Genomic DNA, 19,016 nt, shown 5'->3' with positions numbered 1-19,016 from the left:
TAAATTTCCGCGGAAATATCCGAAAAATCATTGAAAGATGTGGTAGAAGGGGAGGGGGAGGTGAAGTCTAAACTTTATCCCGTATCGGAATTTTTTTTATTTTTAGTTTTGGCTAAAATCGATAGATTTGTCGATATTTCTGACATATGGATTAAATATTGGAGAAATTCTTATATTTTCTCTAAACTAGTGTTTGACATTGAGTTTCATTTTAAATTTCCATGTTTTTTAGATAATTTCCATCATTTCCATTGAAGGCAACTGATGTCGATGTATTGATATTTCTACAAATTTCTATATCGATATTTTCACTGATACATGTATTTTAAACACGGAATATATGTGATGTCAAATACCAAATTTTCATCACAGACGGGTCTCTGAAGGGTCATATTCTAAGCTTTAGGAAATGTTTGATTTTTGGGGACTTTAGGTTCATGAAGTCCCTTTCCTCATTGAAATGAATGTGGAAAATTAGTAAAAAGTAGAAATAATTTGCATTTTACCCAAATTGGGAGACTTTTGTTGTATTGGAAATTTGGCACCACCAAATTCAAAGCAATTAGGACTTTATAAAACTATCAATCATCAACCTTAATAGTTTTGTAGTTTAATAACTTCGTAAACTTATTCCCAGTTCGAATCTCTTGTTTCCTGATGATAGGAAAACCTTTAAGAACTTATGACGATATTCTCAATTATTACGTCGGCCGTTGTGATTGGACAAGATTGAAATTGAGGTCGCTAAATTTCGGGAATGTGTGTGTAAGATATAAATGTTGAACTGCTATAAAAATAAGTTTAAGCCCAATATTTAAAAGTTCATCAAAAACAACCAACCCTGACATTAGTCCAATTTAATGGATTAATCCAGTTCAACACGATCCAACAAACATGGCTCTATCGACTACTCTCATCCCTCATGTTGTTTGTCATTAAAAGAAAAATAGTGGTCAACTATTCATAGTAATTGTTACACAAGCAAGTCCCATATGAATAAATGACTTACAAACATCCATACACGCGTGAGCGACTGATACTAACACAACTTTTTGAATAATCAGCTTCTAAACAAACCATTTTGAATATGCAATTTCACTTTGGTAAGTAACAATGACGTTCAAACTTCAAATCCATATTTTGAATCCAAGTTTTATGATATTACCAAATACCAAACAAAGTCGTTTCCATTCTTACTTGGAAGGCAAGGATTTGATTGTACTAATCTTCACTAGTCAGCCAGTTGGCCAAAAATTCAAACAGTGCTAATTCTGGGACTTTTCCTTTTTGACTACCAATAACCAATTCTTTTGGACCAACCAATTACCAAATTTAGAATTCTAAATTTTCACCGTAAAAATATAACCAAAACAATAAGAAAACACACAAAACAAAACATGGAATCATCATTGAATAATTAATAATTATAGAATGAAGATCATATTATATATAGAGTACGTTATGAGAGATGATTGTCATTCAGTTTGTTAAGAATATTCATCCTGCACTTGACTTTCAAATTTGATATTTGATTTCCCCCTCCTTGTACCCGTTTCATGCGCCGGAACCGACCTTGTACTCGACATTCGAGTGCGATCTTCTTACCTTAACTGTTTGTATCATTCCTTCATCTTGAGCTCTAGAGTTTAATTTTCTCATTCAATTGGTTAAGACTATTCACTTTGCAACTGAATTCCGAGTTCAATTTCTTACTTCATATACTATTTATATTATTTTTGCACCCGAGCTCCTGAGTTCAATTTTCTCCACCCACACTTGTATTGACAAATATTGTACGGTAGATATGGGCATGGGAATATGGATATTGGGCGGGTTAGAAAATGGTATGTAAATGTCAGTCTCTCTGAAACAGTCAAATAAACAAAACAAGGAATCAAATTGAAACCCACTGCCATTTTCCTACTGTGAATCTTTCTTCTTCCCCCTTTTCCCTCCTGTGCTTTTGCCTCCCTCCCTCCCTCTCTCTCTCTCTCTCTCTCTCTCTCTCTCTCTCTCTCTCCTCCCGCCTTCTCTCTCTTCACTCTCAAGCCTTCTCACTCCTCCGTAGCTCTGCTCTGCTCCGCCTCTCTCACATCTCAATCTGTAAGTCGCAAATCTTCTCTCTCTCACTCTCTGTAAGTTTTGCATCACATAGAACCCTAGAAACTCAGAAATTGCACCTTTTTTATTCAATTTCTTATTGCCGACGAAAAACTCAGGATTTAGCTTACGATTGGGATTTCCATTCTACCCTAATGAGTTTTACCGTTTAATTTCTCTCTGTTTTTGGGACCTTATTGGTCTGATTTACCGCTAATTTATATGGGAATTTTGATTTGGTGTTAATTAATGAGATTAGTACGATTTTGTGTTCTTCTTCTTCAGAGTGGGTTTGTTGCTGATGCTTGATCTGATAGGGTTTTGATTCCTGACATTCTTGTAAATCAAAACCCTACGCTCTTCTCTTTATTTGGAGTGTACTGAAGCGAAATGGAATCCAATTAACGGGTGTTTCGGATTTCTGGGTTTTTTTCACTAAAAATTTCTATTGGGCATGGTGAGTAAGGAGGATGCCTCCGCTACTTCACGGCCTCCGGCCCAGCTTTCGAGCTCTCGGAAGATGTTCTGGCGCTCAGCGTCGTGGTCTGCTTCCCGGACCAATCCTGAGACTGAGGAAAGAGACCTAGCAGATCCAAATGCCATTGTAGGAAACAGTGTCCAAAACCATCGTAGGTTTCCTGTACCCTTAACCCCTCGGTCCCAGCAGAATAGCAAGGCTAGGTCTGGTTTGCCCCCCTTGCAGTTGCCCATTGCTCGGCGTAGCTTAGATGAGTGGCCCAAGGCAGGTTCAGATGATATTGGTGAGTGGCCACAACCTCCTACCCCAGGTGGAAGAAGCGGTGGGGAGAGGTTGAAGCTTGATTTGTCAGCGATTCAGCGAAATCCTGAAAAGAATGGCGGGCTTGTGAGGAGGGATAAGATTGCTTTCTTTGATAAAGAGTGTTCCAAAGTGGCTGAACACATTTATCTTGGCGGAGATGCTGTTGCAAGGGATAGGGACATACTTAAGCAGAGCGGGATCACCCATGTTCTGAATTGTGTGGGTTTTGTTTGTCCCGAGTATTTCAAGGCGGATTTTGTGTACAGAACTCTGTGGTTGCAGGATAGTCCGACTGAGGATATTACAAGTATTTTATATGATGTTTTTGATTACTTTGAAGACGTTAGGGAACAAGGTGGAAGAGTTTTGGTTCATTGTTGTCAAGGTGTGTCTCGGTCCACATCGTTGGTGATTGCGTATCTTATGTGGAGAGAAGGACAGAGTTTTGATGATGCGTTTCAGTATGTGAAAGCAGCAAGAGGTATTGCTGATCCAAATATGGGTTTTGCTTGTCAGTTGTTACAGTGCCAAAAGAGGGTCCATGCTTTCCCTCTTAGCCCGAGTTCACTATTGAGGATGTACAGAATTGCCCCACATTCACCATATGATCCTTTGCATCTTGTTCCAAAAATGTTGAATGATCCTTCGCAGTCTGCCTTGGATTCTAGAGGTGCATTTATTGTTCATATACCTTCTGCCATATATGTTTGGATTGGTAAGAATTGTGAGGCCATCATGGAAAGGGATGCAAGAGGGGCTGTTTGTCAGATTGTTCGGTATGAGAGAGTGCAAGGTCCAATAACAATAATCAAGGAAGGGGAAGAACCAGCGTACTTTTGGGATGCTTTCTCGAACATTTTACCTTTGATGGATAAGTCTGGCAATGAAGGGGACGTTGGGGAGTCAGTAGTTAAGATTCGCCCAGGTGAAAGAAAAACAGACATGCATAATATTGATTATGAAATTTTCCAGAAAGCTATTAGTGGTGGTTTTGTACCTCCAATTGCATCCTCAGAGAACGAACACGAAACCCATCTTCCTGCTAGAGAGAGCAGCTGGAGTGCTCTCAGGCGTAAGTTTGCCTCTGAAAGTATGAAGGACTTTGTGTCAGCACCCAGGATATCCCTCTCCAGGGTCTATTCAGATTCTATGATGTTAGTTCATTCAGCTAAAAATTCGTCATCACCTGTATCAGCGCCGTCTTCATCTTCATCAGCTTCTTCTTCGTCACCTTCATATCTATCACCAGATTCCATTTCTTCTGAATCAAGCACTAATTCAAAGTACTTTTCAGAATCCTCTACCGATTCGCCATCTGCACCTTCATGCTCTCTTCCAGTATCTTCAACATCGTCAGATGATTCTGATGTGTCACTCCTCTCAGCTAAATCATCTGATCAACCCATGTCTAACACACTAGAAAATGTTGTTTCCAGTTGTAGTTCACAGCCCTATTCACGATCAATCTCATTACCATCTAAAAGAATTTCATCTTCGCTTGCAAAGCGCAGAGGTAATTTGTCTCTTAAATTACCTGTGATTAGTGATGAGATGAGGCTGATGAGTCCTTCGTCAAAATTTCTTCCCAGTAAAGAAGACGGTGTTAGGATAAATGACAGTACTTTTTCTATAGGTCACGTAGATAATATTTACAATGCCTTAGAGTCGAAGGATGATGTTCAAAATGGAGGGGGAGACAAATCCCCACGTAGGGAAGATAGTATTGACTCATGCCAGAAGGAAACTTCTTTTATCAAACATTCCACTGAGGCTTGGAACCCTTTGAAGGAAGGTACAGAATCCTCTGCCTCAAAGGAGATTGTGGAAAGTTGTCCAGCGCAATGCAATTTTATCCAACCTTTTGTTTGCCGCTGGCCCAGTTTAGAGAAGATTGCAACATTTGGTGTGAGGGAACTAGATTCTAAAGCTGCTTACACTATTTTCTCACCAAATACAGATTTTGGAAAAAGTGAAGACAGGGTTTTGTACCTCTGGGTGGGGAGATTTTTCGACAGTGATAAGTTTTCCATTCAACTAGATAGCGGAAGAGAGAGAACTGATGTAGAAGAGAGTGACTGGGATCAAGTTGGTTTTCATGTTCTTGTTCAAATGGGTCTGCCAAAGGACACAATCATTAAGGTATGGAATATGAATCTGTGTTTACCTCTACTTTTTATCTGATTTCGTCTTTATTTTTGGTGCTTGTGTCTCTAGGGCTCAGTTAATGTGGCTTCTTGTAAATTACGTATGTTTGCTATAAGATTTCTGTTGCCATCTACTTATTCATCCATAGTATTTTTGGGTCTCAGGGGCTTTGACTTTTGATTAGTGAGTTACTTGATAGCTGTTAGGGTTTTTTATTTTCCTCTTTTAAATCTGATTTTTTTGCATGGTTAGTTGCAGTTTCTTACATTTTGTGTTAGGTTGTCTCTTTTTACGTTTAAGATTTGTGATCCTTTTATCTGTTATAATCTGATTTTCCAACATTGTTTGATTCTTTCCCTTTTATGTTTTTAACATAATCTACTCTAAGCCAAAAGATCTTTGGTGCTGTTATTGTCTTTGACTTTCCTTTGATTATTAGCCTGATGTCATTACTCAGCAGTGACCAATTATATTCTTCGATAATCTGTTCATTTTTGGCTCATTTGGGGTTTAAGGTATCTATGTTGATTTGTTCGTGTTCATTCATTCAAAGTGTAATTTTCTGTTGGATTAAAGTCTGTGAATGCATGCGTGTCAATCGTTGTGAAATCTATGGGGTTTCTAACTGTGAACACTGAATGCTGTATGAACAGATTGTTAAAGAAAATGAAGAACCAGTGGAGTTTCTTGAAATATTGAGCCGGTTGTAGTGCCAGTGCAATTAGGGGAGATTCTTTATGGTCATGTTGCCCAAATCAATCTTCTGTTTCTCCAGCTGACTTAATTTGCAGTCCAACATTTTCCAGGCATCATCAGGATAAACGCCAGTGGCTAAAACATTAAGGTAATGAAGTAGTTGGTAACCATTATTAAACTGATTCCTTAATATCTAAAGACATGCTAGTCAACTATTTTTTTGGTACTGCGATTGGGATAGTAGCTTCGTCTTGGAGGCTTTGGGTGGCATGTCACTAGTGAACCAACCATCTTAGTATGATCTGTTTTGCTGCACTAAATACAAGGTTTTACTAAACGGCACATGCACCCTTGGTCCGTTTCACTTGATTTTATTCCACTGCCTGCATTTAGACATGTTTTTGTGCATGCATCTTTTCTGTTTGAAGTTGCTGAAGCACTTACTAAATGTACAGAAACCTTATTTGCAAGTAGGGCAGCTGCAGTAGTTGTCCCTCGAAGAGTCTATTAATGCCCATTTCTTGAAAAAATTCCCTTGAGGAGTGAACTTTGATTGGATGCTAGCTTCTGCTACTGCGAGTAAATCAATCAAAACGAAAACAAAACTAAAGGAAGATTTATGCATGGTTGGCGTAAACACTGTGTGCATATGCCTGCCCCTTATGTATTCTGATGTCCGTTTTAATCCTAATAGTTTAAAAAGTTGCTGTAAAACAACGGTGAAATGCAGACATATGATAAAGGCTCCATTTTAAAGCACTTTGTGATATTTTCTTGATGCCATTTTCTGTCGATCCAAGGGAAGATGAAGTTTTCATAAAACAAGGGTTTTGCATGGCTAGGTCTGTAGGAATTCCATTTAAGGAGTGTTCATTGTTGTCTACGTTTACAAGTGTGTTCTTTTATGGGTGTTTTTGTAATCCTGACATGGTGTGTTTTGTACTATGCTGTGCAGTAGGCCGCCCTCTCAACTCTTAACTGCCTCGTTGCTAATCTTTACTGGTTGTACAGCGCTTTAACGCCCTTCCTGGTAACTCGTAAGATTTTTCTTGTATATTCACTGATACGAGGATCAAATCCTTACTGTCTTTTCTTTGCAACAAGCAATTTATATTAAACGTACCATTCGAAATGCTCTCTCTCTCTCTCTCTCCCCCCCCAAAGAAATGGCTGTAAGTTGTAATCATTTGGTTCTATTTGTATGTTCTCGAATAAATTGTAGAGCTAACTTAACTGCTACAACTTGTCATTCCTCGAACAAAATGGAGACTGGGTAGTTGCGGACGAACGAGGATGCTCAGTCCTCACCTTCTAAGCAGCTTAATTAGGAGACCTTAGTGACACATACAAACACCTTGTTATAAAGGAGACCTTGCTGAACCCTAGGATGTTTGCTGCCGGAGCTAACTCCGGTCGATTTTTTTACCACCGGCAATCCAAAGCCCGAGCAGCCCTAAAGCGATTTCGCCAGCCCACTGAGTGAAACTATGTCCTACAAGATGTCATAATTATCATCTTGATGAACGCTCTTTCCTGGTTTTTTTTCTTTCTTTCATCATAAATTGATGGCTACTTTAGAGTGCGAAGAACAGCTCCAACCATTTAACAGTGAATGCATACGAGCATTAACAACAATTTAAACGACTGAAACTGTCAAACATTTACTACTTTTACTACTCAATAAATAAATTTGATCAAAGAAGGTGCAACTGTCTAGATATTATTGTAACGCAAATGCTGGACACATTAATGCTACTGCTATTAGTAGTTGAAGTTGCTCCAGGCATCCTTAATCAAGCCAAGCTCAGTTCTCTCTTGTTTCTCTCGCTGAAATTTCAAGGCATCCTTGCTGAAATTTAACCATGGCGTCCTCGCCACCTTTCTTAAGGGTTTTAAACTGGATGTGTATCATCAGTTTGTTTGCCCGTTTGTCACAAGTTTACGTCGTTGCATTTAACCTGAAAGAACTCCAAGTTAAGAGGGCCGACTTCCCGAGCGATTTTGTGTTTGGAGTGTCTACTGCTGCAGCACAAATAGAAGGATCAGCAAAATCAGCAGGAAAAGGACCAAGTGTTTGGGACACGTTTGTTAAGCAATTCCCAGAAAGAATTGTGGACCGGTCGAACATGTTCACTGCCATCGATTCATATAAGCGATACAAGGAAGACGTGAAGCTTCTCAAGGACACTGGAGTTGATTTCTACAGATTTTCGATCGCCTGGACAAGGATTCTGCCCAAGGGAACCTTAAGTGGCGGAATAAACCAAGAGGGTATCGATCACTATAACTTCCTCATCGATGAGTTAATCAAGAATGGCATTACACCCTATGTGACCATATTGCACTTTGATTGGCCACAAGCGTTGGAAGACAAGTACGGAGGCCCTTTGAACCGTTCGTTTGTGAATGATTTGAAGGATTACAGTGAAATTTGTTTCAAAACATTTGGAGACAGGGTTAAAAATTGGATCACGATCAACGAACCATATGTTGTTGCCTTCATGGGGTATGATGTTGGAATTTCTGCACCAGGCAGGTGTTCTGTAGACACAAGCTTTAAATGCACAGCTGGTAATTCAGCCACTGAACCTTACATTGTGAGCCATAACCTTCTCCTCGCGCATGCCACTGTTGTTAAGCTATACCGAAAGAAGTTCCAAGATAAACAAGGCGGACAAATTGGATTAAGTCTTGTAGGAGTCTATGTCGAGCCTTTTTCAGACTCGGTGGAAGATAGAGCTGCAGCGAAACGAGGTTTGGACTTCAACCTCGGGTGGTTCATGGAGCCATTAGTATACGAACACTATCCGAAGAGTATGAGAGATTTGGTCAAGGAAAGGTTACCCAAGTTTAGCAAGAAGGAAAAGATATTGTTAAAAGGGTCTTTTGATTTTATTGGCATCAACTATTATACATCAAGATATGGTAAAAACGACCCAGCAAGTCCAAAGAAACCAACATGCTACCACAACGATGCTTTAGCTTCACTGACAGAACAAAGAAATGGAGTCCTAATCGGACCTCCGGCTAATGGGAGTACTTTCATCTACATTTATCCGCAAGGTCTGGAGAAATTGTTGGCGTTCATGAAGGAACACTATCGAAGTCCGAAGATCTACATTACAGAAAATGGAATTACCGAGCCAAAGGACGATAAACGCGGACTTGGAGAAGTGCTGAAGGATCAACATAGAATCGAAAATACTCTTCGGCATTTGTACTGGATCAATAAGGCAAGACAGAATGGTGTGAATTTGAAAGGATATTTCTACTGGAGTTTGTTTGATGACTTTGAATGGGGTGATGGCTATATCTCAAGATTCGGGTTTTACTACATCGATTACAAAGACAATCTTAAGCGCATTCCTAAAGACTCCGCTAAGTGGTTCCCTAAATTCTTGAAGGGTGAAGCCTAAAGATACAATACTGCGAACCTCAGTTCCCAGTTCAAGTCTTTTCGATTCTTCTTATCTTTTGCAGTTTGGATTCACTCTTTGTTATGTTTTTGGCTGTTTTCTTCGAATTTACTTTGACAATAAAAACAGCAATTCCATTGGGACTAATTACGAGCTCGTTTGGTAAGTGTTTTTAAACGAATGAAAGCATTTTTAAAGAAAATGTTTTTAGATTTGAACTGCTTTTCCTTGGTTAATTTGTATTTTTACTAAGGATTGATTTCAAAAACATTTTCTCTGAAAGCGCTTTCAGTCGTTTAAAAATATTTGCATCGTTGGAGACCAACACTGTTCTTACTAATGTGTTCCTTGGTCAAAAGAAGGCATAAACATTTGAGATTATTGTTGCTTTAGCAATGGTGTTTTTGTGATGTTTCTTTACTTTAATGAAATAAAATGAATGCTTAATTGGATCATTTAAGCTAGATCGAAGCGTGAATTTACCTGAGGATGTATCCTGACAATTGTTTTAGGGAAATTTTAATAAATGGGCTAAAAATAGGACAATATTTGGAGCAACCCATGGGTTCATCACTCGTGACTGATGACATACCAGAATGTCATGATCACATCTAATCGGACCTCTCTATGACGGTGGATCTTTTTCATGTCTTGTATTCCCTTCCTCGTTGAATAAATAGTAGATGAAGCATTCTCATATCGGCTATATCGATTTTATGTACGTGTTGATACTTCACCGTCTAACATTCTATGCCATAAAGCATTGTCGGCCTTATTGTCGTCTTATAAAATTTTTCCTTGAGCTTTAGTGGCATATGACGGTCACACAACACGCCGGATGCACTATTCCACTTCATCCATCCAGCTTATATTCTATAGTTGAGGTCTCCATCCAATTCTACGTTCTTTTGCAAGATAGATCCTAGGTAGCAAAGCGGTCGCTCTTTAGTACTTCCTGGTATCCAATCCTCACCCCTAACTCATTTGAGCCTCTGTTTGCACTAAACTTGCACTCCATATACTCTGTCTTTGACCGACTTAGGCGAAGACCTTTAGATTCCAACACTTTTCTCCAAAGGTTAAGCTTCGCATTTACTCATTCATGAGTTTCATCTATCAACACTATATCGTCTGCAAAAAGCATACACCAAGGAATATCATCTTGAATATGTCCCGTTAACTCATCCATTACTAATGCAAAAAGGTAATGACTTAATGATGAGTCTTGATGTAACTCTACAGTTATTCGGTTTGTCCTTCATGAGTTCTTACGACAGTCATTGCTCCATCATACATATCCTTTATAGCTTGGATATATGCTACTCGTACTCATTTATTCTCTAAAATCCTCCAAATAATGTCTTTTGGGACCCTATCATACGATTTTTCCAAATTTATAAAGACCATGTGCAAATTCTTTTTCATATCATTGCCTCCATGGTTGAGTGCTCTGGCATGAACCCTATTTAGTTGTCCGAGACCCGTGTCTATTGCCTCAGTCTATGCTCAATTACTCTCTCCCAAAGCTTCATTGTATGACTCATTAACTTAATACCCCTAGAGTTTATGCAATTTTGTACGCCGCCCTTATTCTTGTTGATAGGAACCAAAGTGCTCTTTTGCCACTCATTTGACATCTTCTTCATTTTCAAAATCCTATTGAAAAGGTCTGTGAGCCATGTTATACCTATCTATCCCAAGACTTTCCATACTTCGATCGGTATATCATTTGAGCACACTGCTTTTCTATGCTTCATCTTTTTCAAAGCTACAACCACTTCTTCCTAATTCGGCGGTAAAAGGAGTAGTTTCTACACTCTTCTGAGTTACTCAACTCCTAAAAAAAAAGTACTCCTTTCATGTCTTTCATTGAAAAGGTTATGAAAATAACCTCTCCATTTGTCTTTGACCGCGTTCTCTGTAGCAAGAACATTTCCATTCACATCCTTGATGCACCTCACTTGGTTTAGATCATTTGTCTTCTTTTCCCTTGCTTTAGCTAGTTTATAGATATCCAACTCTCATTCTTTGGTATCTAGTCGCTTATACCTATCGTCAAAAGCCATTAACTTAGCTTCTCTCACAGCTTTCTTCGCCTCATTCTTCACTATTCTTTACCTTTAACCGTTTTCATAGGTTCTATCTTTGTATAAGGCTTTACAACATTCCTTCTTAGCCTTAACCTTTGTCAGTACCTCCTCCTTCCACCACCAAGATTTTTTTTAGTATGGAGCAAAGCCCTTGGACTCTCCTAATACCCCTTTTGCTACTTTTTGGATACAACTAGCCATGGAATCCCACATTTGGCTAGCTTCCCCCTCTCTATCCTAAATGCATTGGGTAATTACTTTCTCTTCGAAAATGACTTGTTTTTCTCCTTTTAGATTCCACCATCTAGTCCTTGGACACTTCAAAGTCTTGTTCTTTTTTTTCTCTCTCTTTTGATATGTACATTTATCACCAACAAGCGATGTTGATTAGCCAAGCTCTTTCTCAGTATAACTTTGCAATCCTTACAAGTTATACATTCCCCTTACTTCATTAAGATTTGGTTTTACATAAATTATTCATTCAATTCTTGTGGATAACAACCTTGTTAGAGCCAACTATTAACACACCCCGACCCGGAATATCCATTAGGACTCCGAATCGCTGTGCTAGCCGACACCCGGAAGGTGACGAAGCCATAAAGTATAGTAATGTGGAAAATGTGAATAAATTTAAACCTAAAAGTACCTAAAGACAAGAGTGCGCTGTAAGCGGGAATGAACCCATTTCACACGTGACGTCTGAGCATAAGTAAAGTACAGTAGTGTGGGTAAGGATTATACCCTCAATCGTAGCCACCTATACTAAGATTTGCCAAGAATCTTCGTCGATACGAACTTTCAGCAACTAAAACCTGGAGGGGTGCAAAAACAAGGGTGAGTGGGCCTGAAAATAAAGTTTTTAATAAAAACCTTTTGAAAACGTTATAACCCTTCGCCGTAAAACCCGTATAATTTCCTAGAAAATAATAATACATACGTATATAGAAATCATGATCGAGAGTAGTGAAAACCAAGTATATGCCATGTCACTATCTCAGCAGTAAATATGTAAGCTAGGTGATATAAATCAATGTAAAAGTGATATGCCAGCCGGAGTCACCTAATGTGACATGTACGGCTGAACCTATTGCTCATCAATCCAGCCGGAGTCACCTAATGTGACATGTACTGCTCTAAACTTGCACACGAATCGAAACCACCTAATGTGGTATGTACGATAGACTAGGTGTAAATAAACAATTATACTAGCATCCTTTGTATAACGAGCATGTTTCCAATACACTAAAAAAACTCTCTAACTAGACTATAAGATAAAGTGAGTCTTTCATTATTTTCCTTTGGAAAAAGAATAGTGGAATTGGCGTCCAAGCTGATGCAATCAGTCTTGCTATTCGTACGAATCCTACCACTATTTACCAATACATGTATCCGTTTGCTTTCTTATTTTACAAATGTGAGAAAAGAAAAGAAAACACAATGTAATAATTCGACTGATCAATAATGCAGAGTCTTTGCTTTTCGTACAAAGCACACGCATACTCATAAATTAAAATTACAGCGACGAGCAAAGTGGGGTAAACGAGAGTGATCTGACATCCAATTTTTGTGATATAGAGCATATACTTAAATTAAAAAAGTAGCCAATTTGAGGATTTTGGTTTTCTGACCGATTAGGAGTTCATTGCAGCGGTAATTATCCGTTCAGTGCTTAGGGATTGCCTATGTAGACTTTTAAAACACTGTTTACATGTTTTTGAACGAATTATTATCTCAACGATCAAATGATTTTTGTATTAAATACATATATTGACATGAATTATATTTGATCGTCGGAATTTTTATCATTTATTTTTTATCTAACATGAATTTTTCATGGAATGATCAAAATTATTGAAGATGGGCAACTTAGAGACCAATTCTATAGATTTTAAATCTCGGAAATCAAAGTGATGAGTTATTAACTTTTACTTGAAGATCACTCCTACAAAAAATATTCAAATTTGAGATCGTTTCATCACCCAAACCCATCTAATAGATACACGGTTCATCATGAATATATTATTTAGTATCTGCACTATCAATTTGCTTTATACATTTGAATGATTAAATGATTTCTGATTGAAATGATTTTTTGTAAGGGTGATCTTCAAATGAACATTAATGACTCGTTTGGATGTGCTTTTAAAATGACTGAAAGCGCTTTTACAAAAATTACTTTTGGGTTCCAAAAGCACTTGAAGTGCTTTCTGTAAGAAGTATCAGTTATGTGCTTCTTCCAGGAAGCACTTTAAGTGCTTTTCTAGGATTTACTTACATTTTTACTAAATATTGGTTCTAAAAACATTTTCACCAAAAACGCTTTTAGTCATTTTAAAAGCACATCCAAATGAGTTCCAAGAAATTAAACAATTCTAATTATGAAATTTACACAGTCAAGATACGTTATTCGCAGCAAGAGAATGAGCTCTTCCCAGACGGCATTATCCAATAAAATATATAATGTGTAGCCAAAACTGAAACGACTAAAACTTATCAATCATTTTTGTGGCCTAAGTTTTAGCAAATTCTATAAATAGGTCCATTATAATAACGGATGTACAAGTGTTGAGTATTGATTGGTTAGGATATAATGTAGAGGAGTGCCACATAGGCAAATCAGTTAGATTGATTGGTTAGGATATAATGTAGAGGAGTGCCACTTAGGCAAATCAGTTAGAGGAGTGTTATAAAAGCTACTGTACAAACGTTTACATTTCTAATGTTCAATTGAGTTGTCTCTTCATTTTCCGTTGCTATCTTCTTTCTCTCTAACAACCTTTCTTTCTCAAACTTCTTGGATTCTTTGAGTTTCTGGTTTGATTTTCTGGTGTTATCATGGTATCAAGAGCCTGTGATCGTGCGTGGGTGTGTGCTCGTCGAAGTCAGTAATGGAAGCGTGATGATCTGCGAATCTGTCTGGTGATTTGGAGTATTTTTCTTGGCGATTTGGGGTTGCAATCAGGGCGAAGCAGGAATTTCAGGTGCTGTGTAGTGTTTCTTTGTTGTTTTCGTTCTCTTGAAATGGTTGTGTGGGCGATTCTGGCGTTTTTCTTTTAGTAGTTTGTGTTTTGTCCATTTGTTTGATTTGCGAAGATGAAGTTGTAGAGGCCAAAGCCATTGTTATATTGGTTGTTGAGCACTGGGTAGTTGAAAAGGCCAATGCCATTACTTTGTGCTAAGAAGGAGTCTAAAGGCCAATGCCATTGATTCAAGAAAGTTGAGTTTGTCAGGGGTCTAGGTCAAGAAAATTGTTGTGTTTGTCTGAGAATTATTCAAAGAATTGTTAAATTGTTGAGTCTTGAACTATATTTGGTATGGCTCCCTCTGTGAAAATTGAGGGATTGTTGGGCATGCTCACTATTCGTCTTAGTGAGCATAATTACACCAAATGGTCATTTCAATTCAGGTCTGTGTTAAAGGGGTAAAACTGTTTGATCATTTCGATGGTTCAGCTCCTTGTCCGTCGAAGTTTGTGGTTAATGCAGAAAGTGGGGTTACCAAAGAATTGACAGATGCTTTTCAAGATTGGGAGACCACGGATTTATCTCTATTGAGTCTGTTGATAGCAACGTTGACTGATGATGCGATAGAATATGTTATCGGGTGTAAGACTGCTGCTGAAGCTTGGACAAATCTTGAGGAAAGGTTTGCATCTGTGTCTCGAACATGTATTAATCACTTGAAAACAGAATTACATACAGTTCAAAAAGTTGGGGATTCAATGGATAAATATCTGTTACGAATCAAGACAATCAGGGATCAATTGATGGCTGCAGGGGAATATGTATCAGATAATGATGTGATGATTGCTGCTCTTGCTGGGTTACCTAGAGAGTTTGCAACTATTAGAACGATTATACTTGCGAGGGACTCTAATGTCACTATGAAGGAGTTTAGGGCACTGTTAATTGGTGCTGAACGGGAAAATGATGTGGTCATGAATTCATTGACTCATAATATGGCTGGTTTGTATACTAATGGTACAAGTTCTGCTTTGTATACTAATGGTGCATCCAGTTCCAATTCGTCTGCAAATGAACCGTCTAGTACTGGAGGTGTTCTTACTGCTGCTCCACTGCCACAACAAATGTCATTCTTTCCACAGTCTCAAATTATGCAACCTGCGTATGGTTCTCATCAAAGTTCTTACGGATCAGGTGGTGGGTGTGTTGGTTCCTTGGAGCAGCATCCACAAGATCATTCAAGGCAACATCAACCTTCAGCGCAGTTTCCTGGATCCCAACAAAGGTTTTCCAATGGAGGACAATCAAGGGGAAATAACACTTATCGGTCAGGCTTTAAAGGTAAAGGGTTGAATTACAGGAATAATAGTGGTTGGAATGGAAATGTTGAGTCTAGAACTACATTACATCCAGAGTGTCAAATCTGTCAGAGAAGAGGGCATACCGCTCCGAATTGTTTTTATAAAACTGTGCAGAGTACTTCACCACATTTCAATACTGAATGTCAGATTTGTGGAAAGAGGGGACATAGTGCTCTGGAATGTTATCACAGGGGAAATTACTCCTATCAACCCTCTGGGCCTCCTGCTTCTCTTGGACCTACATTTCCTGGTCATTCCTCAATGATTCCTCCATCACAGGGTCCTGTTCCACAGCCTCCGAATTTTGCTGCTCATTATTCATATCAGGGGCATGCACCTTCTATGCAAGGGATGAATGGTTCACAGAACATACATGCATCTGATCTTCCATATCAAGTCCCACCTGCAGTGCACGCAATGAATGTTCAAAGTTCACCATCATATTCCAATGCTGCAAATTGGATTGTGGATACAGGAGCCTCACACCACATGACATCTGATCTTGCTAGCTTACATCAAGTGTCTTCTTTTGAAGGTTCAGAGAACATTAAAATTGGCAATGGTCAAGGTTTGCCGATTAAGAATACTGGTTCTGCAATTATTAAAACACCTTCTCATTCTATTATTATGAAAAATGTGCTGCATGTTCCATCTCTTGCTGTGAATCTAATGTATGTAAAGCAGCTGTGTAAAGATAACAGATGCTGGTTTATCTGTGATGACATGAATTTCTTTGTGCAGGACAAGGTGACAAGGGAGATCTTGTACAAAGGAAGGAGTAGACCTCACGAGTTGTTCCAGATTCCTGTGTCTTCATGGATAGTTCCAAAGGCTTTTATTGGACAGTTGATCAAGTCTTCTCTCTGGCATCAACGGCTAGGGCATCCTACAAATGAAGTCATGGCAGTTATGTTAGCTAAGTCTCAGATTCCAGTCTCTATGGATAATAAGCATACCATGTGCACAGCTTGTATTCATGGGAAGATTACTCGAAAACCTTTTGATAATGAGTCATCTAGATGTATCTTACCTTTTGATAGAATCCATTCCGATGTTTGGGGACCCTCTTCAGTTAAGTCTATAGAAGGGTATAGATTCTATGTTGTATTTGTTGATGATTGTACAAGATACATGTGGATTTTTCCCTTATATAATAAATCAGAGGTGTTTTTGATATTTGTCAAGTTTTATAAGTATATTGAGGTTCAATTTGGAGCCCAAATAAAGTCCTTCCAATCAGATGGAGGTGGTGAGTTTGTCAGTCATTTGTTTAAAGAATTTATGCAGTCCAAATGAATGATTCATAGAATTTCTTTCCCATACACTCCACAACAAAATGGATTGGTTGAAAGACGGCATAGACATGTAGTTGAAACAGCAATAACTTTGATGAATGCTGCTGGGTTGTCATAGGAGTTTTGGTATCTGTCTTGTGCACATGCTGTGTACTTAATAAACAGAATGGCTTCTAAGTCATTACAAATGAATTCACCTTATTTTGGGTTGTATGCTAGGCATCCATCAGTAAAGGATTTAAAAATATATGGCTCAGCTGTGTTTCCATACTTGAGACATTATAATGACAGTAAACTTCAACCTAGATCTGCCATGTGTATATTCTTAGGATATGCTTCAGGTTACAAAAGGGCTATCTGTTACAATTTGCAGACACAGAAGTTGGTTTTATCTAGGCATGTTATTCATGATGAGTCTGTATTTCCTGCAAAATGTAAACCATCTGAGATGTTGAGTAGTCACTCTGTCCCACTCTTGGTCACCTCTACTCCAATTCTGGTTCCCTTCAGAGCTTCAAGTGAACATGACAGTGTGTCTCCAGAGCCAGTTCAGTTACAAAGGCAGGGATCTGGAACACAGGAATCTGGGTCATTAAGCTCATCTCCTATACAAGATCTCCAGCAACCTTTGTCACCTGTCCTAAGTCCAGCACATCCTCAGGTATCACCTCCTATCTCTGTGAGTGATTGGAATCAATCCTCTAGTTCCATTCCTGCTAATACGACTAACACACATTCTATGACAACAAGACTTCAAACTGGGGCTATTCAGAGGAGAGATTATACTGCTTTTTGTGCTAGCTTCCCTGAATTGCAGTCATTGGGAGTTGGTCATGGATCTCTGTGTTCTGATGGATTTTCGTTTCTGGCTGAGAGTGTTGAGTGTGACGAACCAAAGACTTTTAAAATTGTAGCTACGAATTCCAATTGGCAGCACGCTATGCAAGATGAGTTTGATGCTCTTAAAGGGCAAGGGACTTGGGTTCTTGTACCTCTTCCTCCTCACAGAACTGGACTTGGGTTCTTGTACCTCCTCCTCCTCACAGAATTGTTATTGGGAGCAAATGGGTGTACAAATTGAAAAGAAACCCTGATGGTAGTATATCTCGATACAAGGCACGTTTGGTGGCTCAAGGTTATACACAGGAACATGGGCTGGATTACTCTGAGACATTTAGTCCAGTGGTGCGACACACTACAGTGCGTTTAATTCTTACACTTGCTACAAGTCACAAATGGGAACTTCGCCAACTTGACATCAAAAATGCATTTCTGCATGGTGAGTTGCAGGAAGAAATATACATGCAGCAACCGCAGGGGTTTGTCGATTCCAGAATGCCCAACCATGTCTGCAAACTTGTTAAATCCTTGTATGGACTTAAACAGGCTCCGCGAGCCTGGAATGCTAAGTTCACAGGAGTATTACCTTCGATGGGATTCACTGTTTCACAGTCTGACACAAGTCTTTTTGTTAAGACAGATGGTGAGGATATTATTGTGTTACTTCTGTATGTAGATGATATAATACTTACAGGTTCGAATGTTATCAAAGTTCAGGGTGTGATTACTGCTCTAAGTGAAATATTTGATTTAAAGGACATGGGAAAGCTCACATACTTCTTAGGGCTGCATATTCAGTATAAAGGCAATGGAGATATGTTTCTTAGTCAGACTAAATATGCACAAGAACTTATCAAAAGAGCAGGAATAGAGAATTGTAGGCCTGCACCAACACCTTCAAAGCCTCATACTCAGTTACTTCTATCTGCAGGGCAACCTTTGTCTGATCCAAGTCTCTATCACAGTATTGTTGGAGCACTTCAGTATTTGATCTTCACCAGGCCTGATATTGCTCATTCTGTCAATGTTGTGTGTCAATATACGACAACTCCAACTGATGCACACATGTTCCTTGTCAAACGGATACTCAGATATCTTCAAGGGACTCTACTATGTGGACTTACCTATCGATCAGATCCTGATATTCGCATTTCTGCCTATTCCGATGCTGATTGGGCTTCTGATATTAACACCAGGAGGTCAGTTACAGGTTATGTCGTCTTCCTTGGTTCTAATCCTGTTTCTTGGCAGTCCAAGAAGCAATCTTCTGTGTCTCGAAGCTCCACATAAGCGGAGTATAAAGCTCTAGCTAATTGTGCAGCTGATGTG

The 19,016-nt window shown here is 38.8% G+C and overlaps 1 protein-coding gene and 1 pseudogene across 2 annotated transcripts; both read left to right on the top strand.

Moving 5' to 3' along the window:
• The first annotated feature begins 1,820 nt into the window (after positions 1-1,820).
• On the top strand, positions 1,821-6,854 carry LOC137721264 (protein-tyrosine-phosphatase MKP1). Of its 2 annotated transcripts, none has more exons than XM_068460366.2 (4): positions 1,821-2,103; positions 2,386-5,020; positions 5,680-5,870; positions 6,678-6,854. In XM_068460366.2, the coding sequence occupies exons 2-3, from the start codon at positions 2,555-2,557 to the stop codon at positions 5,734-5,736; spliced, it is 2,523 nt and encodes an 840-aa protein (XP_068316467.2). In that variant the 5' UTR covers positions 1,821-2,103; positions 2,386-2,554; the 3' UTR covers positions 5,737-5,870; positions 6,678-6,854. The 2 variants fall into 2 exon arrangements, with proteins under 2 accessions (XP_068316467.2, XP_068316468.2); XM_068460367.2 differs by having other exon boundaries at positions 1,880-2,103; positions 6,681-6,854.
• A 730-nt stretch (positions 6,855-7,584) lies between these two features.
• Positions 7,585-9,138, top strand: LOC137719646 (beta-glucosidase 24 pseudogene; annotated as a pseudogene).
• The last annotated feature ends 9,878 nt before the right edge of the window (positions 9,139-19,016 follow it).

This window comes from Pyrus communis, chromosome 1 (genome assembly GCF_041283825.1).
Source record: "Pyrus communis isolate YQ-2024b chromosome 1, ASM4128382v1, whole genome shotgun sequence".
NCBI lineage: Eukaryota > Viridiplantae > Streptophyta > Magnoliopsida > Rosales > Rosaceae > Pyrus > Pyrus communis.
This window is presented reverse-complemented; position numbering and strand designations above follow the sequence as displayed.

What these genes read in the sequence shown, in the direction of transcription:
- LOC137721264 (XM_068460366.2), top strand. Translation starts at nt 2,555, where the DNA reads ATGGTGAGTAAGGAGGATGCCTCCGCTACTTCACGGCCTCCGGCCCAG. An exon ending in CAAAGGACACAATCATTAAG is followed by an intron (nt 5,021 to 5,679) that starts GTATGGAATATG and finishes CTGTATGAACAG; the next exon opens with ATTGTTAAAGAAAATGAAGA.